General features: G+C 34.7%; 1 protein-coding gene across 2 annotated transcripts; it reads right to left on the bottom strand.

Moving 5' to 3' along the window:
* Positions 1–13,851: 13,851 nt before the first annotated feature.
* LOC143234479 (partner of bursicon-like) lies at positions 13,852–16,472 on the bottom strand. Of its 2 annotated transcripts, none has more exons than XM_076471871.1 (3): positions 15,571–16,472; positions 14,872–15,156; positions 13,852–14,152 (listed from the first exon to the last, which is right to left on the bottom strand). In XM_076471871.1, exons 2-3 carry the CDS (start codon positions 15,154–15,156, stop codon positions 13,994–13,996), a joined length of 444 nt encoding a protein of 147 aa, XP_076327986.1. In that variant the 5' UTR covers positions 15,571–16,472; the 3' UTR covers positions 13,852–13,993. The 2 variants fall into 2 exon arrangements, with proteins under 2 accessions (XP_076327986.1, XP_076327987.1); XM_076471872.1 differs by lacking the exon at positions 15,571–16,472 and adding an exon at positions 15,396–15,497.
* Between the last annotated feature and the right edge of the window lie 11,043 nt (positions 16,473–27,515).

The raw sequence follows: 27,515 nt of genomic DNA, 5'->3' as shown, positions 1-27,515 counted from the left end.
TAGCATTTTATCAGATAACATACGAGTTAGAATCCATCCTTTGTAAAAAAAAGGGTGAAAAAAGAAAAAATTAACATGCTACACAGGTCGAAATAAAAGTTTATCCCAAAATTATTTTTTGCAAGAAACAAACAGGTGTAAAAAAAAAAATTAACACACTTGAAATTTCGGCAAGATAATTAAATGTGTGTGTGGATAACCAATAGGTTAGCTCGCTTGTGTCCCATTCGCTGGACATTTATAATAATTTTTGTAGTGGGGGTGCTGAAAAACCATCGAAAGCCTGAATCTGATTAGAACCATGCATGCGCAGCATCCACATGCTTCAAACCAGGAGGCGCTACTGCGCCCTTCTATTTGTATTCGATTACTTAAAATCGCGTTGTTGAACTTTATTTTGAAGAAGGAACTCAAAACATGAGGCCTAGTTTAAATGAATATATATTTTTGTAACATCTAGTTATTCATGGTGTTAGTTCAGTTACGGTAAAATTAGAGATCTCTTTAATACTGTAAGTGATACGGTAGCATTTGTCACTAAAGAACGAAAAAAAATGTTGTTTTTTTTCTTAAAGAATAACTTTACACATGATACTCAACAGAAAACAACTATATATATACACTAGATTGGTTAGATATGTAGTACAATTAACTTCCAGGTTGCTTAATATGTTTTATGCCCAATAGATAACGCCATAGTAAGTTATCATATTATTGATGTTTCTCAACTTCGGCAAAAAAAAAAGGTAAATTTAGGCAAAAATATATAAACCAAAAAACACCTATGGGTTTCCGACCTCTCTTTAGCGACCTCTTTTCGGAAAAATAAATTTTCTACCTCATTTCTTGCACCCCACTACTACAGTGGTATGTCTATAGATTTACAACACTAAAATTAGGGGTTCAATTCCCCTCGGTGGGCTCAGCAAATATCCCAATGTGGTTTTGTCATTTAAAAAAAAAAACGCACACACTTCATTTCTTTATATAGATATAAATATTTTTCCTATAACTGATTATATTTTGATAGCGTTTTGTTGTTACACTATAATATATCGTTCAGAAAAAAAGCCCACAGTTACAATAAATATGCAAATCTTCCTTTGTGTTTCCCTCTGATTAATGACTCATTACTTTATTGGCACACCAAATATTTCAATAACTTCCTTTATAACCTGAGATTTATAAATTTTAAAAAATTGGCTCTTATATCTATATCAGAGCTCTCTTTTTTTTTGGTAGTAGTAAGCATTTTGATGTAATAAGAAACAGAGGCCTCAGTAATCTTACCCCATCGAAATTGGTCGCAGAAATTGTTGAAGTAGACCAGATTTTTCTATTTCATGAAGTTGTCTCACTTTAGTGGCTCTGTGGTAGGTGGAAGATTTCGCAAATTCGTGGATATTTCACACGTACCACGTCACTACGTCATATAACCTAAAAATTATGGTTTTAACGAACCATTACCATTGTATTCCATGGCCCATACATTACGTTTCGATTTCATATTGAACTAACGCCACTGCGTTCTACAAACCAAACATTATGTTTCAGTTTCATATCGATACACAAATAAAACATTGATTCTAACATTATGTGAACCTGTAATTATATTTATGTTTCATATGATTGTTTAACAAAGATTTGTTTAATGTTTCTGATTCGCTAATACTTTCGTTGTTGTTTTTTATTATAGTTTTAATTTTCACTATTTTCACAAAATAGGCCTATCTCAGCATAACGAAGGAAAAGCAGGCTAACGTGAGCTTTAATTAATCTTTGACGATTTTCTTATGCGTCTCACTTATATATAGGCTCGGCATGACCAGGTGGTTAAGGCACTCGATTCGTAATCTGAGGGTTGCGCGTTCGAATCCCCGTCACACCAAACGTGCTTGCCCTTTCAGCCGTGGGGACGTTATAATGTAACGGTCAATCTCACTATTCGTTGAAAAAAGAGTAGCCCAAGAGTTGGGGGTGATGATTAGCTGCCTTCCCTCTAGTCTTACACTGCTAAATTAGAGACGGCTAGCGCAGATAGTCCTCGTGGAGTTTTGCGCAAAATTCAAAGACAGAACACTTATTTATTGTTTTATGTTCAGTTTTGAAACAGTTTGTTTGTTTGTTTTTTTAATTTCGCACAAAACTACTCGAAGGCTATCTGTGTTAGCTGTCCCTAATTTAGCAGTATAAGACTAAAGGGAAGGCAGCTAGTCATCACCACCCACCGCCAACTCTTGGGCTACTCTTTTACCAACGAATAGTGGGATTGACCGTAACATTATAACGTCCCCACGGCTGGGAGGGCGAGCATGTTTGGCGCGACGGGGATGCGAACTCGCGACCCTCAGATTACGAGTCGCACGCCTTAAACACGCTTGGCCATGCCGGGCCCATTTTGAAACACACATCACCAATATATAACAATGGTTCAAATAAATTCCTAAATAATCAATTTTCTTAATGTTTAGTGCAGTTCATTAAATCGCTTCAAATAAACAATTATATAAGTACTCTAATCAGACAAGACTAATAATTCGAAAACGGTATTTATTGAAAATAATTCTAGTACAGAGTTTAAAACTACGATTCGTCATCAAACCAGTCTATAATCTCAATAATATTGGTTTAAAATAATATTTAATGAGTAGCTTTCACTGAAAATATAACTGTAACGTATTATTTTGTGTCATTTGATTAAAATTAGCGATTAGCGCTAAGTTCGGTCCAAATAATGATATCTAATTACTATATTTCTTATGTAGTGTTTGTTTTAGATTACATTCACTGGTAGGCCTAACTTTAATAACGTTTCAACATAAATTTAAAAAACTAATGTAAGCCTGTCGAGAGCCTTCACTACCTGGCCATGCCGAACCGCAACATTTTCATCGGAATGAATGCTGGTTAACAAATCAACTCGATCTAGCATTTTTATGTTATTCATGTTTTATACTTACTACAGAGAACTTCAGGTAATACAGACACCTCAGTTTTCGTGAAATGTTAGAATTCACAAGTAATTATTCAATAAACAGAAAAAAATATTAATATAATAAAAAGTAGCATACAGAAATATCATATCGTATGGCATTTCTAAAATAAATCGATAATTGTCGTCAAAACAGAAACGTATTAATATTTTTAGAGCATTTAGACCCTCTCGATACAAATGTTAAAATCATATATAGTGTGAACTTGTTGAATAAATTTGATAAAATCGAGAATAATTACTGAAAAACATTATAAATTTGTCCAACAGATGCCGCTACAGTGAAATAAACATGAAAATACGTACTGATTTATGCCTGTAAAATATAATAATAGTTTTTAACAATTGAAATTAGTAAAACATTAATTCCTGCTCACTTTTAAGCAAATTATATAGAGTTTAAAATCTCACAGTGGAAAAAAACATTACGTTTTGCTCTGTAATTTGGGAAAAATACATTTGGTGAATTCTCGTAAAAGTTTATCCTGACGATCGCTCTTGCTATGAGTTGTAACATTTTAACACAATATTCTTTATCCTGTCTTGAAAAAAGTTTTGTAACTAGAATACAAAATCCCATTTCAACCACACTCTGTCATTCACATCCATTGCAAACGACGCGTTTTATTCGATACAGAGCAGAGATGCCAACCATTATGATTTTGGTGTGTACGTTACGACTATACGCTCATACAGACAAATATTACGACTTGTTGCAACTCCCAAATTATTATATATTATATAGACCTATACAATAAAATGATAAATTGTTCCCCCAGGGCTTGAAAGGGGTGAAAAGAAAATTTCAAGTGAGATACAAATAAATTTTGATAATAAATAAAAGACATAGTTTAAATGGCTACTTGAGATAATCATGTTTGTGCTTAAAATAGTAAAAAATATTTGTATCTTCGACGTCTACCAATAGTTTGAGTGCGGTGCTTCTCCATACTGGGTACGTGGGGGGAATTCATAGTTACGTCATCAGTGCTTCTCAGCCAATCAGCGCTCGCGTAGATGAGTATTTCTCGTTTTCTAATCGGCATAGAAATACCAATGCGATCGTTTACAAGATGAAAAAAAAGAGACCTCGTTCACCAGATTGTCATGTTTCTGGCAAATCTAAAAGGACTAAAACTGTGAATCAAAAATTTAGGAAAGAGTATAGTGCAAAATATCCGGTCATTGCATCAAAAGTCAGTGACAGTCATGCGTTTTGTATAGTTTGTCACATCGCATGGCGGGATAAATGATTGTTTCAGACATACAAAATTGGCATCTCACCAACAAAAGGCTGAGGCGAAGACAAAAACAATGCAGATAACGACATTCATGAGTAAGAATTCAGAATATGAAAAATAATTTTTTTAAATTTATTTATTAAATACACAAAACACAGTCATAAATGAGCAATCTATAACAGTAATAAATAATAATAGTTATAATAATAATATAATAATAAACAGCTTAGAGACATTGGTCAGGCCTAGTAGCCGCAAATGATAAAGGACTCTGTCTACAACCATTACGCTCAGTCAGTTGAAATAGTTGGCATATCTTACAGAGCTCATGAAGCTGGCTGGGATATAATAAACACAGCAGTGGTTATTGTTAATTTTTGTTGTTTTGAATTAAGCACAAAGCAACACAATGGGCTATCTGGGTATCGAGGCCCGGTTTTTAACATTGTAAGTCCGCAGACATACCGCTGAGTCACTGGGGGGCCGCAGTGGTGGGAATACTATTGGCGTAAACAGTTTGGTACAATCGTGACTGTTTTGGTGTGAAAGACCTTGATGTGTTTGCAAAGAATGATCATAATGAATTATATTTGTGTTATATTTATAATGATACGGCTGACATAGTGCAACTAAAACACTATAACTAATCACTCTTCTTGAAAAATCCTAAACGATTGGTTTGTGATAAATTTCACTCAAACCTTCTTTGTTTGTTTTGAATTTCGCGCAAAGCTAAACGAGGGCTATCTGCGTTAGTCGTCCCTAATTTAGCAGTTTAAGAATAGAGGGATGGCAGCTAGTCATCACCACTCACCGCCAACTCATGGGCTACTTTTTTACAACGAATAGTGGAATCGACCATCTCGTTATAACGTCCCCACGGCTGAAAAGGCGAGCATGTTTGTTATGACGGTGTTTCGAACCCGCGACCTTCGGATTACGAGTCGAGTGCCTTAACCACCTGGCCATGCTGGGCCTCGCTCAAAGCTATCTGAGGGTTATAACATAACATAGAATAAACACTAATGTCTTTATGACAGACATACATAATTACAATTGTGGCTCACCAGCTCATAATAAGCAATCATACCACAACAATTGTTATAATACACGTCTTGTTCTCGGCTAATCGATACTACACTAAAATATGTAGGTATAATAAAAAAAAGACTACAAAACTCTGATTCATTTTGTTTTGTTTGTATCTTTATGATTTTGTAAATATACATCACGTATCTGTTCAAATCTGTTCAAAAACTTCCTTGTTCGTAAGTTTCATTGAATAATTAGGATATGTCTTGCAGAGAGCCTGTATGGCACTGTCTTCATCTATACTGTATCTACAGCTCAAGATAAGTTAACACCTCCTTCTGATTAACACATAGTTACTTCTCTTCATAGCTTATTATGATAAGCCTGGTGTGTTTATGTGTTGCAGGAGAGAATAAATTTAAGTGTTATAATGAATATCTCTTCTCACAAACACAGGATGTTCTGTCAGGCCTCGGCATGGCCAGATGGTTAAGCCATTCGACTCGTTATCTGAGGGTCGCGGGTTTGAATCTCCCGTCACACTAAACATGCTCGTCCTTTCATGTTAGTCAAGGTAGGTGTAGGTGAGTAAAACGTGTTTTAATTAATGCGATTGATGCAAGAGAAAGGAAGTTTAGGCTTATAAGAGACTCGTAAACAGATGCAACGCCTAGGTGAACTCGATGTCTTTACATCAAAATTTAGACTAATGCTAAGAAGAGAAGCCGAGACAACGTTTGTTTGGGTTTTTTTTTTCTTAATTTCCCGCAAAGCTACACGAAGATTATCTGCACTAGGCGTCCCTAATTTAATAGTGTAAGACGAGGAAAGGCAACTAGTCATCACCGCCCGCCGCCAACTCTTGGGCTAATCTTTCACCAGCAAATAGCGTGATTGACCGACACATTATAACGCCCCCACGACTGAAAGGGCGAGCATGTTTGGTGGCTGGATTTGAACCCTCGACCTGCAATTTGCGAGTCGAGTCCCCCCTAACCATGTCAGTGTATGTTCAATGGATGATTCTAAATCTAATGGGTGTTCTTCAGTTATTACAGATTTCCAGAGTTTGAATGAACATTTATTGGTCGTTGTACTGTGACCCCGGTGCATTTTCTGTATCAGAGGTTACCCAAGGCTCCAGCTTTCCTACCTTATCTTGATTTTGTAATTTATAAATTTCTGAGGAAACGTTTCCAAATAAATCTCGCTAATGAAAATAAATTGAGTTTCCATATGATATCTTACCATATATAGTACGTTGTATGTTAATACTAAAATAAGTCATCAATATATAAATAAGCGTTTCCTTAGAAAGTACAAATCGAATAAAAAGGTTTCATTCTCAGAAACTCTTCAGTTACATTGTAAAAACTTGTTAACTGACATTTCTAATCTTTAGTGACGTAAGTTGACTCACTTTAGGGACGACAACAACATTAACAACTTAGTCACCCAGCATGGCCAAGCGTGTTAAGGCGTGCGACTCCTAATCTGAGGGTCGCGGGTTCGCATCCCCGTCGCACCAAACATGCTCGTCCTTTTAGCCGTGGGAGCGTTATAATGTGACGGTCAATCCCACTATTCGTTGGTAAAAGAGTAGCCCAAGAGTTGGCGCTGGGTGGTGATGACTAGCTGCCTACCCTCTAGTCTTGCACTGCTAAATTAGGGACGGCTAGCGCAGATAGCCCTCGAGTAGCTTTGTGCGAAATTCAAAAAACAAACAACTTAGTTTCAGTTTCTCAAACAACAATGTATTAGGCTGCAATTTTAACATCACTTTTACATACATAATATCGAGCAATAATCAATCATTCACGTGAAACGTAAAATAAAAACCGTATGTATACACACAAAACGTGGAATCTAATTTATATCAACACGTAAGTCTCCTACATGAAACTGTAAGGTATATCACGTAAACCTCGTATAATTCACTTCCTACACAATGTCGCTTATGTACAATAATGTGACCACACGAATACCACACTAAATGATAAATATTTAGGTTTACAAGTGAATAAATATACCATACGCTAAGCCTTCAATTCGACCTCAAGAAATAAAAACTTGAGTCGGAACAAAAGAAAAACAAACCATTTATATCGGATGGTTTTAGTTTTAGTTTAGTCTTATTTAATTTAAGTCGAGTTTTTATAGTCAGAAGTGTTAATCCTGCGACTTCAGTGATCGTACAGCCATACACGTAACGTAAAAACAACAACAAATAACTATGCGAGTCAATAAAACAACTTTCATTAGGGCGTAAGAAACAATCAGTCGTTTTTACGGTTCTGGTGTAAAACACTGCTTGAAGAAACTGCCTTTTAAATATCTTAGTTTGTGTTCTTATGTTTTTTTAAATGTTCAATCGAAATGTAATGAAACGTCTTTCGTTTGAATAGCAGCCATTAAACGGTTAGCTTTTGTGAATGCATTAGTTTTATTATATGCTTTCTGAATATAAAACAGTAGGATATTCCCTGCTCCGGCCCTGTGGGAAATATGTATAAATAGGAAAACTGTATTTGGACCAGAAAGTTGTATATTTTTTTCTTGCTGGGAAGAGACGTCGAATGAACTAAAAGAAACCCCTGTCGGAAACTGCTCTGAACATTTCTTAATGTTAATAGGGGCATGAGATTGTTGGGTTAGAAACATCTCGAAGCCAACAGCCATTAGCTGCTAACAACGTTGTTTTCTTGTATTTTTTAGTAAGCTACCAGACGTTTCGAGATATTTCTTATTTGCTTGTTGTCGCTAAATTACCCGACATTGAATGCCTGGTTTTATTTCTTGCGTATAAATAGAAATAATTACATCTGTACTCAGTAGATTCATAACCTACCACCTACTACGCTTATTCTATGGAGGCATTATACTGTTCAGATCAATCAAATACTTCGATAGATGGGGTTCTCTCACTGCCTTCCCTCTAGTCTATAACTTCTACGCCCGCGTCGCGCTAAACATGCTCGCCCTCCCAGCCGTGGGGGTGTATAATGTGACGGTCAATCCCACTATTCGTTGGTAAAAGAGTAGCCCAAGAGTTGGCGGTGGGTGGTGATGACTAGCTGCCTTCCCTCTAGTCTTACACTGCTAAATTAGGGACGGCTAGCACAGATAACCCTCGAGTAGCTTTGTGCGAAATTCCCAAACAAATAAACAAACTATAACTTCTATATTAAGGAGAGCAACAGATATCCTCGATTAAAGATAGTCCTAATAGCTTTACTGTAAACAAACTGAATTACGTCAAAAACTAAAATGTTTGGTGAATAATTTATATATGTCTGCTTTTACAAACAAAGACTTTGTTTTTATTGTAAGGATTTTTAAAAACAAAGAGTCGGGAAATAATGACTCTCATGTGTCTGGAGAATTTCATGTTTATACTAATAAAATTTCAGACTGTCTAGAGTTTAATGTTTATACTGATGACACTTCAGACTGTCTAGAGTTTAATGTTTATACTAATGACACTTCAGACAGTCTAGAGTTTAATGTTTATACTGATGACACTTCAGACTGTCTAGATCTTAATTTTTATACTAATGACACTTCAGGTTGTCTGGAGCTTAATGTTTATACTAATGACACTTCAGGTTGTCTAGAATTTAATGTTTATACTGATGACACTTCAGGGTGTCTATAGTTTAATGTTTATACTGATGACACTTCAGACTGTCTAGAGTTTAATGTTTATACTGATGACACTTCAGACTGTCTAGATCTTAATGTTTATACTAATGACACTTCAGGTTGTCTAGAGCTTAATGTTTATACTAATGACACTTCAGACTGTCTAGATGTTAATGTTTATACTGATGACACTTCAGACTGTCTAGAGTTTAATGTTTATACTGATGACACTTCAGACTGTCTAGAGTTTAATGTTTATACTGATGACACTTCAGACTGTCTAGAGTTTAATGTTTATACTGATGACACTTCAGACTGTCTAGATCTTAATGTTTATACTAATGACACTTCAGGTTGTCAAGAATTTAATGTTTATACTGATGACACTTCAGGGTGTCTAGAGTTTAATGTTTATACTGATGAAACTTCAGACTGTCTAGAGCTTAATGTTTATATTGATGAAACTTCAGACTGTCTAGAGTTTAATGTTTATACTGATGACACTTCAGGTTGTCTAGAGTTTAATGTTTATACTGATGACACTTCAGGTTGTCTAGAGCTTAATGTTTATACTAATGACACTTCAGGTTGTCTAGAATTTAATGTTTATACTGATGACACTTCAGGGTGACTAGAGTTTAATGTTTATACTAATGACACTTCAGACTGTCTAGAATTTAATGTTTATACTTATGACATTTCAGACTGTCTAGAGCTAATGTTTTTACTGATGACACTTCAGATTGTCTACAGTTAAATGTTTATACTGATAACACTTCAAGTTGTCTAGAGTTTAATGTTTATACTGATGACACTTCAGGTTGTCTAGAGTTTAATGTTTATAATGATGACACTTCAGGTTGTCTAGAGTTTAATGTTTATACTGATGACACTTCAGGTTGTCTAGAGCTTAATGTTTATACTGATGACACTTCAGACTGTCTAGAGTTTAATGTTTATACTGATGACACTTCAGACTGTCTAGAGTTTAATGTTTATACTGATGACACTTCAGGTTGTCTAGAGTTTAATGTTTATAATGATGACACTTCAGGTTGTCTAGAGCTTAATGTTTATACTGACGACACTTCAGACTGTCTCGAGTTTAATGTTTATACTGATGACACTTCAGACTGTCTTGAGTTTAATGTGTATACTGATGACACTTCAGACTGTCTATAGTTTAATGTTTATACTGAGGACACTTCAGACTGTCTAGAGTTTAATGTTTATACTGATGACACTTCAGACTGTCTCGAGTTTAATGTTTATACTGATGACACTTGAGGGTGTGTAGAGTTTAATGTTTATACTGATGACACTTCAGACTGTCTAGAGTTTAATGCTTATACTGATGACACTTCAGACTGTCTCGAGTTTAATGTTTATACTGATGACACTTCAGGTTGTCTAGAGTTTAATGTTTATACTGATGACACTTCAGACTGTCATGAGTTTAATGTGTATACTGATGACACTTCAGATTGTCTAGAGTTTAATGTTTATACTAATGACACTTAAGACTGTCTATAGTTTAATGTTTATACTGATGACACTTCAGGTTGTCTAGAGCTTAATGTTTATACTGATGACACTTCATATTGTCTAGAGTTTAATGTTTATACTGATGATTTTTCAAACTGTCTAGAGTTTAATGTTTATACTGATGACACTTCAGACTGTCTAGAGTTTAATGTTTATACTGATGACACTTCAGGTTGTCTAGAGTTTAATGTTTATACTGATGACACTTCAGACTGTCTTGAGTTTAATGTGTATACTGATGACACTTCAGACTGTCTATAGTTTAATGTTTATACTGAGGACACTTCTGACTGTCTAGAGTTTAATGTTTATACTGATGACACTTCAGACTGTCTACAGTTTCGTGTTTATACTGATGACACTTCAGACTGTCTACAGTTTCATGTTTATTCTGATAAAAGAAGTCTTCTGTTTTCACAAACAACTGTCATTGGTCTTAAAGAACTAGATTTATTTCCTAAGTTGCAAAGGAAAAATCTTGTAGGTAATGTGAGTAAAAATCTACTTGTTTGATGGGCTTGTCGCATGTTTCTCTGGAAAGGGACAGCTAAAGTTGAAATGGTATTTTTAAACACCGAGTTATTCACTTTTATGAGATTTCTGACCACAGACTTCAGTTGTATGGAGTAGAGAACAGGTAGATGTTTTTGTAAACTACATCTGTATGGAGTAGAAGACTGGTAGATGTTTTGGTCTATGTTATTGTAAACTACATCTGTATGGAGTAGACGGCTGGTTGGCGTTTTGGTCTATGTTATTGTAAACTACATCTGTATGGAGTAGAGGAGTGGTAGACATTTTGGTCTATGTTATTGTAAACTACATCTGTATGGAGTAGAAAACTGGTAGACATTTTGGTCTATGTTATTGTAAACTACATCTGTATGGAGTAGACGACTGGTAGATGATTTGATGTATGTTATTGTAAACTACATTTGTATGGAGTGGAGGACTGGTAGATGTTTTGGTCTATGTTATTGTAAACTACCTCTTTATGGTGTAGGGAACTGGTAGATGTTTCGGGCAATGTTATTGTAATCTACATCTGTATGGAGTAGACGACTGGTAGATGATTTGATGTATGTTATTGTAAACTACATCTGTATGGAGTAGAGGACTGGTAGATGTTTTGGTCTATGTTATTGTAAACTACATCTGTATGGAGTAGAGGACTGGTAGATGTTTTGGTCTATGTTATTGTAAACTACATTTGTATGGAGTAGAGGAGTGGTAGACATTTTGGTCTATGTTATTGTAAACTACATCTTTATGGAGTAGAGGACTGGTAGATGTTTTGGTCTATGTTATTGTAAACTACATCTGTATGGAGTAGAGGACTGGTAGACATTTTGGTCTATGTTATTGTAAACTACATCTGTATGGAGTAGAGGACTGGTAGATGTTTTGGTCTATGTTATTGTAAACTACATCTGTATGGAGTAGACGACTGGTAGGCGTTTTGGTCTATGTTATTGTAAACTACATCTGTATGGAGTAGAGGACTGGTAGACATTTTGGTCTATGTTATTGTAAACTACATCTGTATGGTGTAGGGAACTGGTAGATGTTTCGGGCAATGTTATTGTAATCTACATCTGTATGGAGTAGACGACTGGTAGATGATTTGATGTATGTTATTGTAATCTACATCTGTATGGAGTAGACGACTGGTAGATGATTTGATGTATGTTATTGTAAACTACATTTGTATGGAGTGGAGGACTGGTAGATGTTTTGGTCTATGTTATTGTAAACTACATCTGTATGGTGTAGGGAACTTGTAGATGTTTTGGTCTATGTTATTGTAAACTACCTCTTTATGGAGTAGACGACTGGTAGGCGTTTTGGTCTATGTTATTGTAAACTTCATCTGTATGGAATAGAGGACTGGTAGATGTTTGGTCTATGTTATTGTAAACTACATCTGTATGGAATAGAGGACTGGTAGATGTTTGATCGTTATGCTTCTATTGTTCATCTGCTCAGGGTTTAAGAGTAGTCGATGTTTTGGTTTCTACATTTTTCGACTGTATCTTCCACAAGTATAGAAATGTCCGACGTTTCGGTCTTTGTACTTATGGACTACATCTGTTTCGAGTATAGGAGTGACTTTTCTGTATCTGGACTAATTGGCTGGTGACTTTAACACAGAAAGCGAAACATAGTCCACTGTTATAGTTCAGTCAGATCAAATGACCTTTAACTGATGAATTATTAAAATTAATCAAATAACAGAAGATTAATAAATTCTGAGAATTATTGAATAGCATTGATGATATTGGTAACATTAATTATATTGGATAGTACTGATCGTATTTCTCTCTCTTTGCTCTGTTTTGTTTTACAAGAAATAGCCTTACAATACTGTTTTTCTCGTTACTTATGTTATTTCCCTTACAACTTAAAAAGCGAGACTTTCCCCACAGTTTGATTCAACTACTGGTTTATTTTTAAAATAAAATTTATTTATCTGAATCGTGTTAAGATTGTAATTCATCTGTATCGAGTTTCTTTGTAGTTAAGTACAAAGCTACACAAAGGGCTATCTGTGCTCTGCCCACCACGGGTTTTAAAACCCAGTTTCTAGGGCTGAAAATCCGCAGACACGACGCTGTGCCATTGAGGGGCCATCTATGGTGAAATTGTCTAGTTTGTACCGTTCCTTTTTTATTTTCCATAGGCAGTTGGTGTATCGTAGCTTATATTCTTATTTCAGTAGATCGAGAATGTATTGTTTTGTTTTCCATAGGTCATTAGTGTTTTGTAGTTTATTTATCTGTATTTTCCACAGATTGAAATACTTTCTGATATGTACTGGTTTTTTTCACGTTCCAAAACGTAGTTTATTTATCATAATTTTAAAAATACAACTCGAAACTTACTGATATTTACGTTAACGTTTCTTGCATATTTTTCCAAATAGTGAATGACGTTCAATACGGCTTGTACCTATTCTTTAGGCCCTTCTTTTATTTATTTCATTTTACATTTTTAGAAGTACCGGCGGTGGATATAAGAGACCTAAGGAGTCTTAGCCGATCCAAATAAACCATCCCTGTGTTTATATATCTATATATATATGTCCCTTGCTGGGACAGTGGTAAGTATTCGAATTTACAACGCTAAAATCAAAGGTTCGATTCCTATCGGTGAACAGCAGATACACCGATGTGGCTTTGCTATAAGAAAAACCACTGACACGTACACACACACATACACCTATATGCATATGGTATTTACGGAGAGACAAATGGAAAGAAGGGGTGTTATGTGAATCACTAAAGATAGTTTATTTATTTAGGGGTACCCACTCCCAATATGTGACAGAATAACCCAGACTAAACTTACTCATCTTCTCTGCTCAGTAACGACATTTGGAATTCAAAATGTTTCTTGCAGTTCAATACAATAATATCAATTTATTTTTATTATTTTCTGTTTTGAAACATAAGTACATCCACTGAACGTTATTCTTCATTGGTTGACATTCATATTCAAACGTGTCTTATTTTAGGATACTTTAGTACTTCGAATAAGCACTCTAGTGGCCACATTTATGACATGCGCATTTAGACGGTTCTTGAAGTCGTATGGTCATCATTCCTTCGTCATCAAAAATACGTTTACCGTCACTATCGAAACATTCTTTCAACACAACGGTCTTAGTTTCCATTACCGTTTCTCGACAGCATTGGCAGTCCTACAGATAGTAAACAATCATTCGTTTTGTTTAAAATGGAGTTGAGTGAATTTGCAAATATGACTTTTAAAATATAACTTTAGATGTCATTATTTATACAGTCTTACTATCTACAATGTAATTGAAGCATGGTACTACGTATTTTTTTTTAAAAAGTGTGATATAATAAATACCTGTTTCGTTTTGGATATTCGCACAAAGCTATACAAGAGCTATCTATGATAACCATCCCAAATGGGCCCGGAAATGGCCAGGTGGTGAGTGCGCTCGACTCGCAGTCAGTGGGTCGCTGCTTCGAATTCTCATCACACCAAGTATGCTATCCCTTTCAGCTGTGGGGGTGTTATAATGTAACAGCCAATCCCACTATTCGTTGGTAAAAGAGTAGCCCAAGAGTTGGCGGTGGGTGGTGATGACTGGCTGACTTCCTTTTAGTCTTACACTGCTAAATTAGGGGAAGGCTAGCGCATATAGCCCTCGTGTAGCTTTGCACGAAATACAAAACAAACCGAACAAAACCATCCCTAATTTTGAACTGAGAGATAAATTATTAAAAACACTCATCGCAAACTCTTAAGTTAGTTTTGGCTAAACGAATTTCGATTACAAATTCACTCGTTAAGATAATTCTAAAAACAAGAACAACTGACAATCATGATTAAATTATACAGCTTTTCTGTTTGTTTGTTTATTTATTTATTTAAAAACTCTGAACTAACTTTAAAAAATCCGCTAGGAGTCTTCACACTTGGCTGGATCTGTGAAACACAAGTTCCTTCGCATTTAGTTACAGTTACGGTTCCTTCGCACATGCGCACTACGTTTCCTACTTCGTCTTGTTCTTCCTTACTGATGTGAATTTCAGAGCGGTGAGTTGTACAAGTTGTTCGGTCCATAGTCGACATAGAATTCTTTAGGTCCGAAATATCCAGCGCGTTAGAATGGAAAAGAACATTTGACGTCAGGGTCAAACAAAAGGTTACAAGAGAAGCAGGTGTCCTCATCTGTTAATTAAAAAAAAAAAGTTTCACGGTTGCAGATGTAAAATAATTATTTGTTACCTGTGTATAAGACCTCCGTTATGGTTACCTAAGTTCTAATGTTCAGAGTTTAATACTATATCAACATAAAACAAACATTTAACAATACTTTTTTCGATACCGGCAACATAACTTAAATATTTTTTTTTATAAATACACGGTACAAGATAATTTATAGAATTAACTTATTTGTATTCACTTACTTTTCAATTTTAAAAGAAGTTCAATATTTTTTAATCAGTTTTGTCGCTTTCACTTCTAACAGAAAAATTAGTGATTCAAAAATGAAGCAAAGATTTGGATAGATATATTGTTATTTAAACAACAAAGGACTTATTTAAATATAATTTGTAAAACTCAAAGATTTGGTAAGCCTACCTTGTCAGTGTTACTCAGACTAGCCCTGTATCCGTTCCAGTTTCTTTATCTACTGTTCTGAAGATAGGAAGTAATTGGCTTTTAAAGTTATGCAGAATACATTATTGTGTTTAATCCGGTATTCGCTATTTTATCTTTTCCTAAAAAGGCCAACCTGGGAGTCCGCGTAATGGACGCATGCTGTACACGGCACGTGCACGAGTCCAACCCAGTCTCTGAAATCAAAGCGGACCACCCTTGAACTCTGAATTTAGTCTCCACAATTTTCGAGTAAATGCACTTTAAACGAAAGTATTTCTGCATGTACTACCAAACTAATCGAATGGCCTTTCCCGCCTTTTGTTCCCGGAAGTACTTCAGTCCCTGAAGAATCTGCTGGTAAATGGTTAATGTTCTTAATGTTAACCCTTCCTGAGGCCTTTATAAAGAACCCTAATTTTATACAAGTCTCCAACAGTGGTTAGCCGTGGAAAGCTGACTACAATTAGAATATCAATAACATTTTACGTTTTATCAAAAATTTCCGTAGAGCAGCAGTTTTATCTCAAATTTTATTGTATTTTTAGCCAGTTTAAAAAGTAATTAATGCTCCAAATTAACAAAATGGAACATTTAAAAAGTATCAATTACAAAATCAAAAATGTATCTTTTGACCAGTTCAGTATAAGGTAACAAGGATAACTAAACCTAACTACACCATCTTATCGGCAGCAGACTAACTCTAACTACACCAGCTCAGCTGTAGCAGATTAAACTGAGCCACATAAGCATAACTTATCGTTATAATGATGAAGGTAGTGACTATTCAACCACTTTAAGTATAAATTAATTGTTTCTCTGTATATTAAGATATGCTAATTGGGGCTTGGAATGTTCTGGTGGTTAGGGCACTTCACTTACAATCACCGTCGCCAAACTTTCTCGTTCTATAAGTTTATTGCCTGAGTCAGCCACTAGGTTGTAAACATCTTGGTTTACAAAAGTACCGGTAGGTCCAAAGTCAGTTGGGATTATGGAAATAAAATGGAAAGAAATTAATATTTTATATTCTAAGTTTCATCTTCTAATCTGCTGTTATTTGTAGTGATGTTGGCCGGAAATTGAACCTGTATGGTTTTGATAGAGAGGTTAGAGTGATTTCCACTCGTCTTCTCCGTTATGACTTGAATCAATTAACTTATTAGAACATTTTCAAGGAGACTATTCAGTATTTCCCGTCTTCTTTGCTAAGTCAACTGAAGGTGCTATCAGCGATAATATGTTCACTATAGATGGAGAGACTAGTAAATTTTGAAAATGGTAACTTAAATCAGTTAATTTGTATTAAATATACTTGGACATCATTTTACAGTAGTTAATAAATCATATGACAGCGCAATGTTATGAAACGTCTTCGTGAACGAAGCTTTTATGGGTGCTATATTATTGATATTATTTATTAAGAACTTCATTTCAGTTTTGATTTGTTGTTGTTATTGACTTTTATAAAAAATATCTAATTCGAAATTGGACAAGGTAAATCCCTTTCCGCGTCATTGTGTGAATATAATGTATAACGCTTCTTTTTACGACCATCAACCCACCTCAAAACATGATTATAATTAATTATGTTTCTCATAAGATATTAGTACTGGGCCTATCGTGTTTTTTAGCCCTGCATTTTTATCTAATCCCTTAGAGATTTTGAAGAAGCTAAAAAGTTTATGATATAATATCGCACATATCCATTTCTGAACACGAGTTCATTCATTCTAGAGCTTATTGGGCTGCCTGGAACTCAACAGTGACAAAAACTAACTTCCAAGTTGTCGATTTTTTGTTGTTTATTTGTTTGTAGTTAAGCTTTTTTCTTTTTTTTAATTTCGCGGAAAGCCATACGAGGGGCTAGTTATTCTTAATTTAGCAGTGTAAGGCTAGAGGGAAGGCAGCTAGTCATCACCACCCACCGCTAACTCTTGGGCTACTCTTTTACCAACTAATAGTGTGATTGATCACATTATAATGCTTCTACGGCTGAAAGAACGAGCATGTTTGTTGTGACGGGGGATTCGAACCCGTAATCCTCAGATTACGAGTCAAGTACCTAACCACCTGGCCATGCCGGCCCATTGTAGTTAAGCACAAAACTACACAATGGACTGTCTGTGCTCTATCCAGTGTGGATATCGAAATCCAGTTTCTAGTATTTTAAGTCCGCAAACAAACTGCTGTGCCCCAGGGAGGATACAACTCTGAGTAGCATTATTGTAATTAATTAATCTTCTCATATGACGTTATAGTATGTTATATTATCTAACACTGCATTCGTTATAACGTCCCCTAGAGATTTTCAGCAGTGAGAAGACTTAAATGTGGCCACAAAAATATTAGTACAAGTATGGGTAATACCTTACGCAAACGCAAACTAACGTGGCAGGGGTTTAGCTTAGAGAGAGAGATATCGTAAGAATTTTCTCTCCAACTGGGGTGTTCAGGAACGTTGTGGTTCTTCTTCGTCCCCTTTCGTGAAAGGTTATTAGGTTTAGTTGTTTTTTTTAGTAAATAATTTTTGACTCTTTTTTTGGGTGAAGGAGGTCACCCTAGACCTAGTATCCTAGACCGAGGCAAAGGCAGCATGGGAGAGAACGACCAGGTTCCGTCCCGAAAGGCAGAAGTCAAAGTAAATATGAACATGAAATCAAACGACCCGACTCAGGGTCTGGCAATAAAGTTGCCTGTGCTGGGATCTAAAAATCCAATGCCTAAGTTTTTGCTGTGGGGGGAAACGGGAGTACCCCGAGAAAACCCACTTTCACAGGACAGGCGCCGAAAGTTTTGCTTGTCCTGTGCCCGATATCTGAAAAAGAGAATACATATTATTAACATGAGTTTAATTCTTTAGATACTTTGTTGTGTAATTTGTGATTCTTGAAATATGTTGTAAGGTGAAATGTATTTTGTTGGTGCACTCGTTAATTTGTATAGTGATGCCGTTAGTTTGTTTCTGTTTTTTGCTTTTAGATAATATTTAAGTGATATTTCCGTTAGTCTATTTCTTAGTGTTGGTAAGTTACTAATTTGATGTATATAATTTACTGTTGTGAATGATGGTAGACTGAATGCAGATCTTAGTATTCTGTTCTGTTGAACTTGGATTTTCTGGAGTGTGTTATTTGACATATTGCATGTTACTTGACATCCGTACTCTATTAGTGGACGGATGTAAGCCTTGTATATTTGGATAATGGTGTTTGGTGAACATTTCGATTGTCTACTGGTTAGAGTCATTAGGTGTGAAATCCGTTTTCTAATTGATGAGTGTATATTGTTAACATGTTTTTTCCATGTTAGTTTTGTGTCGAAAGTGATGCCAAGGAATGTGATATTTTTACTCATGTTAATGGTCGTATTTCCGATTGATAATTTTATTTTTTCTAGATTTTTTCTTTGTTTTTTTAATTTCCTGTAGAAGGTGATTGCTTGTGTTTTAATTGGATTTAACACTACTCCCCACTTGTTACTCCATGTTGAGACGTTGTTTAGTGATTCTTGTACGCGAGACATGGCCATCACTGGGTTTCTGGAAGTGCTCCAGATAGCGATGTCGTCTGCGTATTGTGAATTATGCGTGTATGTTAGATTTGGGAAAGGTATATCACTGACGAAAATAATATATAAAAGTGGTGAGAGGAAATACATTGATGGTGTCTAGTCTTTATATTGTGCAAGTCTTAGAGCTTTGGCACTATTAGCTGCAACATAATCACTATATGGCTCAGCGTTGTGTCGATACACCTTTCTACACTTGAGACAAATCACTGTTATTTAGTCAATCAAGCTCTCACAAATACATCATCATATCTAACCAGCAATTCAATAAGTTGTTTTTGTTCCATTGGGTTTAGTTGGTTTTACAATCCCAAATCATTGAGGTGAAACGTATTAGTAGCTGTAGACTTCCTTTTTGATGCGGCACTAACGTTACCGCTAGTCTTAGCTGCTTCCACTTGACATGCTGTACTTATAAAATTGCTCATGATTATAAAACAAAACTGGAACCTCGTCGTTCATTAGACAGTCTCCAAGCTAATGCTTCTTGCCTTTTAGAATAGAAAACAGATCATTTGATATTCAGCTTATACGATCACATTTCATGGTACTGATGCACTACCTGCATCTTTAATAAACCATCGAACACTAAACAGATGTATAAAGAGATACTGTTTTCCATCCTACTATATTACTATGATATCCCAGTCCCATTGACTCGATTTAGGTGACATTAGATTATTATATATGTAAAAACAGCTGGTTTGGGTTGAGAAAATTGTTATGTAGAGGAGCTAACAACGTTTCGACTTTCTTCGGTCTTCTTCTTCGTCAGGTTCACAACGATGACCGAAGAAGGTCGAAGCATTGTTCGCTCCTCTACATAAAAATTTTCTCAACCCAAACCAGTTGTTTTTACACGTATATTTTTCTCTACGAGTGGGTTTTCTCGTCATCACTGACATTAGATTATTATTCTGTGGAACACAATTTACTAGTTGTTCAAGCACAACTAACTGGTAGTTTCTCCAATACCTTCAACGTCAAAAATTCAACATTATTACCTTCATTCCTAAGCAACATTTTCTCGACAGTTTAGTCAATCGTCAGTTGCCAGAACGAAGTCAATATCTATTGAACACAATGATGATGTCACTTGGAGGGGTTGGTATATTGCGAGATCTTGTAATCTTACATCTGCTTCTGTATCAACCAGAAGCTTGAACTCTAGCTCCACCCAACCTTAAAAGAATTAAACTTATGGACTTACCATCAAACTGCTCAATGAATGTTGTATGCCATGCTCCTCCAAGTCAATGAGTCCAACTTGGCTCATACTGGTTTCCCATGCAGTTCTAGAAAACTAAATCCTGTTGGTTTTTCCCTGACTTGTTGAGTCATTAGTCAAACCAATAGCTTAATTTACTCTACTTGTTGAGTCATTAGTCAAACCAAGAGCTTACTTAATTTACTCTACTTGTTGAGTCATTAGTCAAATCAATAGCTTGCTTAATTTACTCTACTTGTTGAGTCATTAGTCAAACCAAGAGCTTACTTAATTTACTCTACTTGTTGAGTCATTAGTCAAACCAAGAGCTTACTTAATTTACTCTACTTGTTGAGTCATTAGTCAAACCAAGAGCTTACTTAATTTACTCTACTTGTTGAGTCATTAGTCAAACCAACAGCTTACTTAATTTACTCTACTTGTTGAGTCATTAGTCAAACCAATAGCTTGCTTAATTTACTCTACTTGTTGAGTCATTAGTCAAACCAATAGCTTACTTAATTTACTCTACTTGTTGAGTCATTAGTCAAACCAAGAGCTTACTTAATTTACTCTACTTGTTGAGTCATTAGTCAAACCAATAGCTTGCTTAATTTACTCTACTTGTTGAGTCATTAGTCAAACCAAGAGCTTACTTAATTTACTCTACTTGTTGAGTCATTAGTCAAACCAATAGCTTGCTTAATTTACTCTACTTGTTGAGTCATTAGTCAAACCAAGAGCTTACTTAATTTACTCTACTTGTTGAGTCATTAGTCAAACCAAGAGCTTACTTAATTTACTCTACTTGTTGAGTCATTAGTCAAACCAAGAGCTTACTTAATTTACTCTACTTGTTGAGTCATTAGTCAAACCAAGAGCTTACTTAATTTACTCTACTTGTTGAGTCATTAGTCAAACCAATAGCTTGCTTAATTTACTCTACTTGTTGAGTCATTAGTCAAACCAAGAGCTTACTTAATTTACTCTACTTGTTGAGTCATTAGTCAAACCAAGAGCTTACTTAATTTACTCTACTTGTTGAGTCATTAGTCAAACCAAGAGCTTACTTAATTTACTCTACTTGTTGAGTCATTAGTCAAACCAATAGCTTGCTTAATTTACTCTACTTGTTGAGTCATTAGTCAAACCAAAAGCTTACTTAATTTACTCTACTTGTTGAGTCATTAGTCAAACCAAGAGCTTACTTAATTTACTCTACTTGTTGAGTCATTAGTCAAACCAATAGCTTGCTTAATTTACTCTACTTGTTGAGTCATTAGTCAAACCAAGAGCTTACTTAATTTACTCTACTTGTTGAGTCATTAGTCAAACCAAGAGCTTACTTAATTTACTCTACTTGTTGAGTCATTAGTCAAACCAAGAGCTTGCTTAATTTACTCTACTTGTTGAGTCATTAGTCAAACCAATAGCTTGCTTAATTAACTCTACTTGTTGAATCATTAGTCAAACCAATAGCTTGCTTAATTTACTCTACTTGTTGAGTCATTAGTCAAACCAATAGCTTAATTTACTCTACTTGTTGAGTCATTAGTCAAACCAAGAGCTTACTTAATTTACTCTACTTGTTGAGTCATTAGTCAAACCAATAGCTTAATTTACTCTACTTGTTGAGTCATTAGTCAAACCAAGCTAGCTTAATTTACTCTACTTGTTGAGTCATTAGTCAAACCAAAGCTAGCTTAATTTACTCTACTTGTTGAGTCATTAGTCAAACCAAGAGCTTACTTAATTTACTCTACTTGTTGAGTCATTAGTCAAACCAATAGCTTGCTTAATTTACTCTACTTGTTGAGTCATTAGTCAAACCAAGAGCTTACTTAATTTACTCTACTTGTTGAGTCATTAGTCAAACCAAGAGCTTACTTAATTTACTCTACTTGTTGAGTCATTAGTCAAACCAAGAGCTTACTTAATTTACTCTACTTGTTGAGTCATTAGTCAAACCAATAGCTTACTTAATTTACTCTACTTGTTGAGTCATTAGTCAAACCAATAGCTTGCTTAATTTACTCTACTTGTTGAGTCATTAGTCAAACCAATAGCTTACTTAATTTACTCTACTTGTTGAGTCATTAGTCAAACCAAGAGCTTACTTAATTTACTCTACTTGTTGAGTCATTAGTCAAACCAATAGCTTGCTTAATTTACTCTACTTGTTGAGTCATTAGTCAAACCAAGAGCTTACTTAATTTACTCTACTTGTTGAGTCATTAGTCAAACCAATAGCTTGCTTAATTTACTCTACTTGTTGAGTCATTAGTCAAACCAAGAGCTTACTTAATTTACTCTACTTGTTGAGTCATTAGTCAAACCAAGAGCTTACTTAATTTACTCTACTTGTTGAGTCATTAGTCAAACCAAGAGCTTACTTAATTTACTCTACTTGTTGAGTCATTAGTCAAACCAAGAGCTTACTTAATTTACTCTACTTGTTGAGTCATTAGTCAAACCAATAGCTTGCTTAATTTACTCTACTTGTTGAGTCATTAGTCAAACCAAGAGCTTACTTAATTTACTCTACTTGTTGAGTCATTAGTCAAACCAAGAGCTTACTTAATTTACTCTACTTGTTGAGTCATTAGTCAAACCAAGAGCTTGCTTAATTTACTCTACTTGTTGAGTCATTAGTCAAACCAAGAGCTTACTTAATTTACTCTACTTGTTGAGTCATTAGTCAAACCAAGAGCTTACTTAATTTACTCTACTTGTTGAGTCATTAGTCAAACCAATAGCTTGCTTAATTTACTCTACTTGTTGAGTCATTAGTCAAACCAAGAGCTTACTTAATTTACTCTACTTGTTGAGTCATTAGTCAAACCAAGAGCTTACTTAATTTACTCTACTTGTTGAGTCATTAGTCAAACCAATAGCTTAGCTTAATTTACTCTACTTGTTGAGTCATTAGTCAAACCAATAGCTTAATTTACTCTACTTGTTGAGTCATTAGTCAAACCAAGAGCTTACTTAATTTACTCTACTTGTTGAGTCATTAGTCAAACCAAGAGCTTACTTAATTTACTCTACTTGTTGAGTCATTAGTCAAACCAATAGCTTGCTTAATTTACTCTACTTGTTGAGTCATTAGTCAAACCAAGAGCTTACTTAATTTACTCTACTTGTTGAGTCATTAGTCAAACCAAGAGCTTGCTTAATTTACTCTACTTGTTGAGTCATTAGTCAAACCAAGAGCTTACTTAATTTACTCTACTTGTTGAGTCATTAGTCAAACCAATAGCTTACTTAATTTACTCTACTTGTTGAGTCATTAGTCAAACCAAGAGCTTACTTAATTTACTCTACTTGTTGAGTCATTAGTCAAACCAAGAGCTTAATTTACTCTACTTGTTGAGTCATTAGTCAAACCAAGAGCTTACTTAATTTACTCTACTTGTTGAGTCATTAGTCAAACCAATAGCTTACTTAATTTACTCTACTTGTTGAGTCATTAGTCAAACCAATAGCTTAATTTACTCTACTTGTTGAGTCATTAGTCAAACCAAGAGCTTAATTTACTCTACTTGTTGAGTCATTAGTCAAACCAAGAGCTTACTTAATTTACTCTACTTGTTGAGTCATTAGTCAAACCAAGAGCTTACTTAATTTACTCTACTTGTTGAGTCATTAGTCAAACCAATAGCTTAATTTACTCTACTTGTTGAGTCATTAGTCAAACCAAGAGCTTAATTTACTCTACTTGTTGAGTCATTAGTCAAACCAAGAGCTTACTTAATTTACTCTACTTGTTGAGTCATTAGTCAAACCAATAGCTTACTTAATTTACTCTACTTGTTGAGTCATTAGTCAAACCAATAGCTTACTTAATTTACTCTACTTGTTGAGTCATTAGTCAAACCAATAGCTTACTTAATTTACTCTACTTGTTGAGTCATTAGTCAAACCAATAGCTTACTTAATTTACTCTACTTGTTGAGTCATTAGTCAAACCAAGAGCTTACTTAATTTACTCTACTTGTTGAGTCATTAGTCAAACCAATAGCTTACTTAATTTACTCTACTTGTTGAGTCATTAGTCAAACCAAGCTAGCTTAATTTACTCTACTTGTTGAGTCATTAGTCAAACCAACTTGTTGAGTCATTAGCTTAATTTACTCTACTTGTTGAGTCATTAGTCAAACCAAGAGCTTACTTAATTTACTCTACTTGTTGAGTCATTAGTCAAACCAAGAGCTTACTTAATTTACTCTACTTGTTGAGTCATTAGTCAAACCAATAGCTTACTTAATTTACTCTACTTGTTGAGTCATTAGTCAAACCAAGAGCTTACTTAATTTACTCTACTTGTTGAGTCATTAGTCAAACCAAGAGCTTACTTAATTTACTCTACTTGTTGAGTCATTAGTCAAACCAATAGCTTACTTAATTTACTCTACTTGTTGAGTCATTAGTCAAACCAAGAGCTTACTTAATTTACTCTACTTGTTGAGTCATTAGTCAAACCAATAGCTTACTTAATTTACTCTACTTGTTGAGTCATTAGTCAAACCAAGAGCTTACTTAATTTACTCTACTTGTTGAGTCATTAGTCAAACCAAGAGCTTACTTAATTTACTCTACTTGTTGAGTCATTAGTCAAACCAAAGAGCTTAATTTACTCTACTTGTTGAGTCATTAGTAGCTTACTTAATTTACTCTACTTGTTGAGTCATTAGTCAAACCAATAGCTTACTTAATTTACTCTACTTGTTGAGTCATTAGTCAAACCAATAGCTTACTTAATTTACTCTACTTGTTGAGTCATTAGTCAAACCAAGAGCTTAATTTACTCTACTTGTTGAGTCATTAGTCAAACCAAGAGCTTACTTAATTTACTCTACTTGTTGAGTCATTAGTCAAACCAAGAGCTTACTTAATTTACTCTACTTGTTGAGTCATTAGTCAAACCAAGAGCTTACTTAATTTACTCTACTTGTTGAGTCATTAGTCAAACCAAGAGCTTACTTAATTTACTCTACTTGTTGAGTCATTAGTCAAACCAAGAGCTTACTTAATTTACTCTACTTGTTGAGTCATTAGTCAAACCAAGAGCTTACTTAATTTACTCTACTTGTTGAGTCATTAGTCAAACCAATAGCTTACTTAATTTACTCTACTTGTTGAGTCATTAGTCAAACCAAGAGCTTACTTAATTTACTCTACTTGTTGAGTCATTAGTCAAACCAATAGCTTACTTAATTTACTCTACTTGTTGAGTCATTAGTCAAACCAATAGCTTACTTAATTTACTCTACTTGTTGAGTCATTAGTCAAACCAATAGCTTACTTAATTTACTCTACTTGTTGAGTCATTAGTCAAACCAATAGCTTACTTAATTTACTCTACTTGTTGAGTCATTAGTCAAACCAATAGCTTACTTAATTTACTCTACTTGTTGAGTCATTAGTCAAACCAAGAGCTTACTTAATTTACTCTACTTGTTGAGTCATTAGTCAAACCAATAGCTTACTTAATTTACTCTACTTGTTGAGTCATTAGTCAAACCAATAGCTTACTTAATTTACTCTACTTGTTGAGTCATTAGTCAAACCAATAGCTTACTTAATTTACTCTACTTGTTGAGTCATTAGTCAAACCAAGAGCTTACTTAATTTACTCTACTTGTTGAGTCATTAGTCAAACCAATAGCTTACTTAATTTACTCTACTTGTTGAGTCATTAGTCAAACCAATAGCTTACTTAATTTACTCTACTTGTTGAGTCATTAGTCAAACCAATAGCTTACTTAATTTACTCTACTTGTTGAGTCATTAGTCAAACCAACCAATAGCTTACTTAATTTACTCTACTTGTTGAGTCATTAGTCAAACCAAGAGCTTACTTAATTTACTCTACTTGTTGAGTCATTAGTCAAACCAAGAGCTTAATTTACTCTACTTGTTGAGTCATTAGTCAAACCAAGAGCTTAATTTACTCTACTTGTTGAGTCATTAGTCAAACCAAGAGCTTACTTAATTTACTCTACTTGTTGAGTCATTAGTCAAACCAATAGCTTACTTAATTTACTCTACTTGTTGAGTCATTAGTCAAACCAAGAGCTTACTTAATTTACTCTACTTGTTGAGTCATTAGTCAAACCAAGAGCTTACTTAATTTACTCTACTTGTTGAGTCATTAGTCAAACCAAGAGCTTACTTAATTTACTCTACTTGTTGAGTCATTAGTCAAACCAATAGCTTACTTAATTTACTCTACTTGTTGAGTCATTAGTCAAACCAATAGCTTACTTAATTTACTCTACTTGTTGAGTCATTAGTCAAACCAAGAGCTTACTTAATTTACTCTACTTGTTGAGTCATTAGTCAAACCAAGAGCTTACTTAATTTACTCTACTTGTTGAGTCATTAGTCAAACCAATAGCTTAATTTACTCTACTTGTTGAGTCATTAGTCAAACCAAGAGCTTGCTTAATTTACTCTACTTGTTGAGTCATTAGTCAAACCAAGAGCTTACTTAATTTACTCTACTTGTTGAGTCATTAGTCAAACCAAGAGCTTAATTTACTCTACTTGTTGAGTCATTAGTCAAACCAACAGCTTACTTAATTTACTCTACTTGTTGAGTCATTAGTCAAACCAACAGCTTGCTTAATTTACTCTACTTGTTGAGTCATTAGTCAAACCAAGAGCTTACTTAATTTACTCTACTTGTTGAGTCATTAGTCAAACCAACAGCTTACTTAATTTACTCTACTTGTTGAGTCATTAGTCAAACCAAGAGCTTAATTTACTCTACTTGTTGAGTCATTAGTCAAACCAACAGCTTACTTAATTTACTCTACTTGTTGAGTCATTAGTCAAACCAACAGCTTACTTAATTTACTCTACTTGTTGAGTCATTAGTCAAACCAACAGCTTACTTAATTTACTCTACTTGTTGAGTCATTAGTCAAACCAACAGCTTACTTAATTTACTCTACTTGTTGAGTCATTAGTCAAACCAAGAGCTTACTTAATTTACTCTACTTGTTGAGTCATTAGTCAAACCAAGAGCTTACTTAATTTACTCTACTTGTTGAGTCATTAGTCAAACCAAGAGCTTAATTTACTCTACTTGTTGAGTCATTAGTCAAACCAATAGCTTACTTAATTTACTCTACTTGTTGAGTCA

This window comes from Tachypleus tridentatus, chromosome 12 (assembly GCF_004210375.1).
Source record: "Tachypleus tridentatus isolate NWPU-2018 chromosome 12, ASM421037v1, whole genome shotgun sequence".
In the NCBI taxonomy this organism is placed as follows: domain Eukaryota; kingdom Metazoa; phylum Arthropoda; class Merostomata; order Xiphosura; family Limulidae; genus Tachypleus; species Tachypleus tridentatus.
This window is presented reverse-complemented; position numbering and strand designations above follow the sequence as displayed.

Bases quoted from the DNA above. Each gene is read 5' to 3' on its own strand.
- LOC143234479 (XM_076471871.1), bottom strand. From the start codon at position 15,156: ATGAGGACACCTGCTTCTCTTGTAACCTTTTGTTTGACCCTGACGTCA. The intron at 14,153-14,871 runs GTTAGTTCAGAG...TACTATCTGTAG, and splicing joins CTCCTAGCGGATTTTTTAAA to GACTGCCAATGCTGTCGAGA.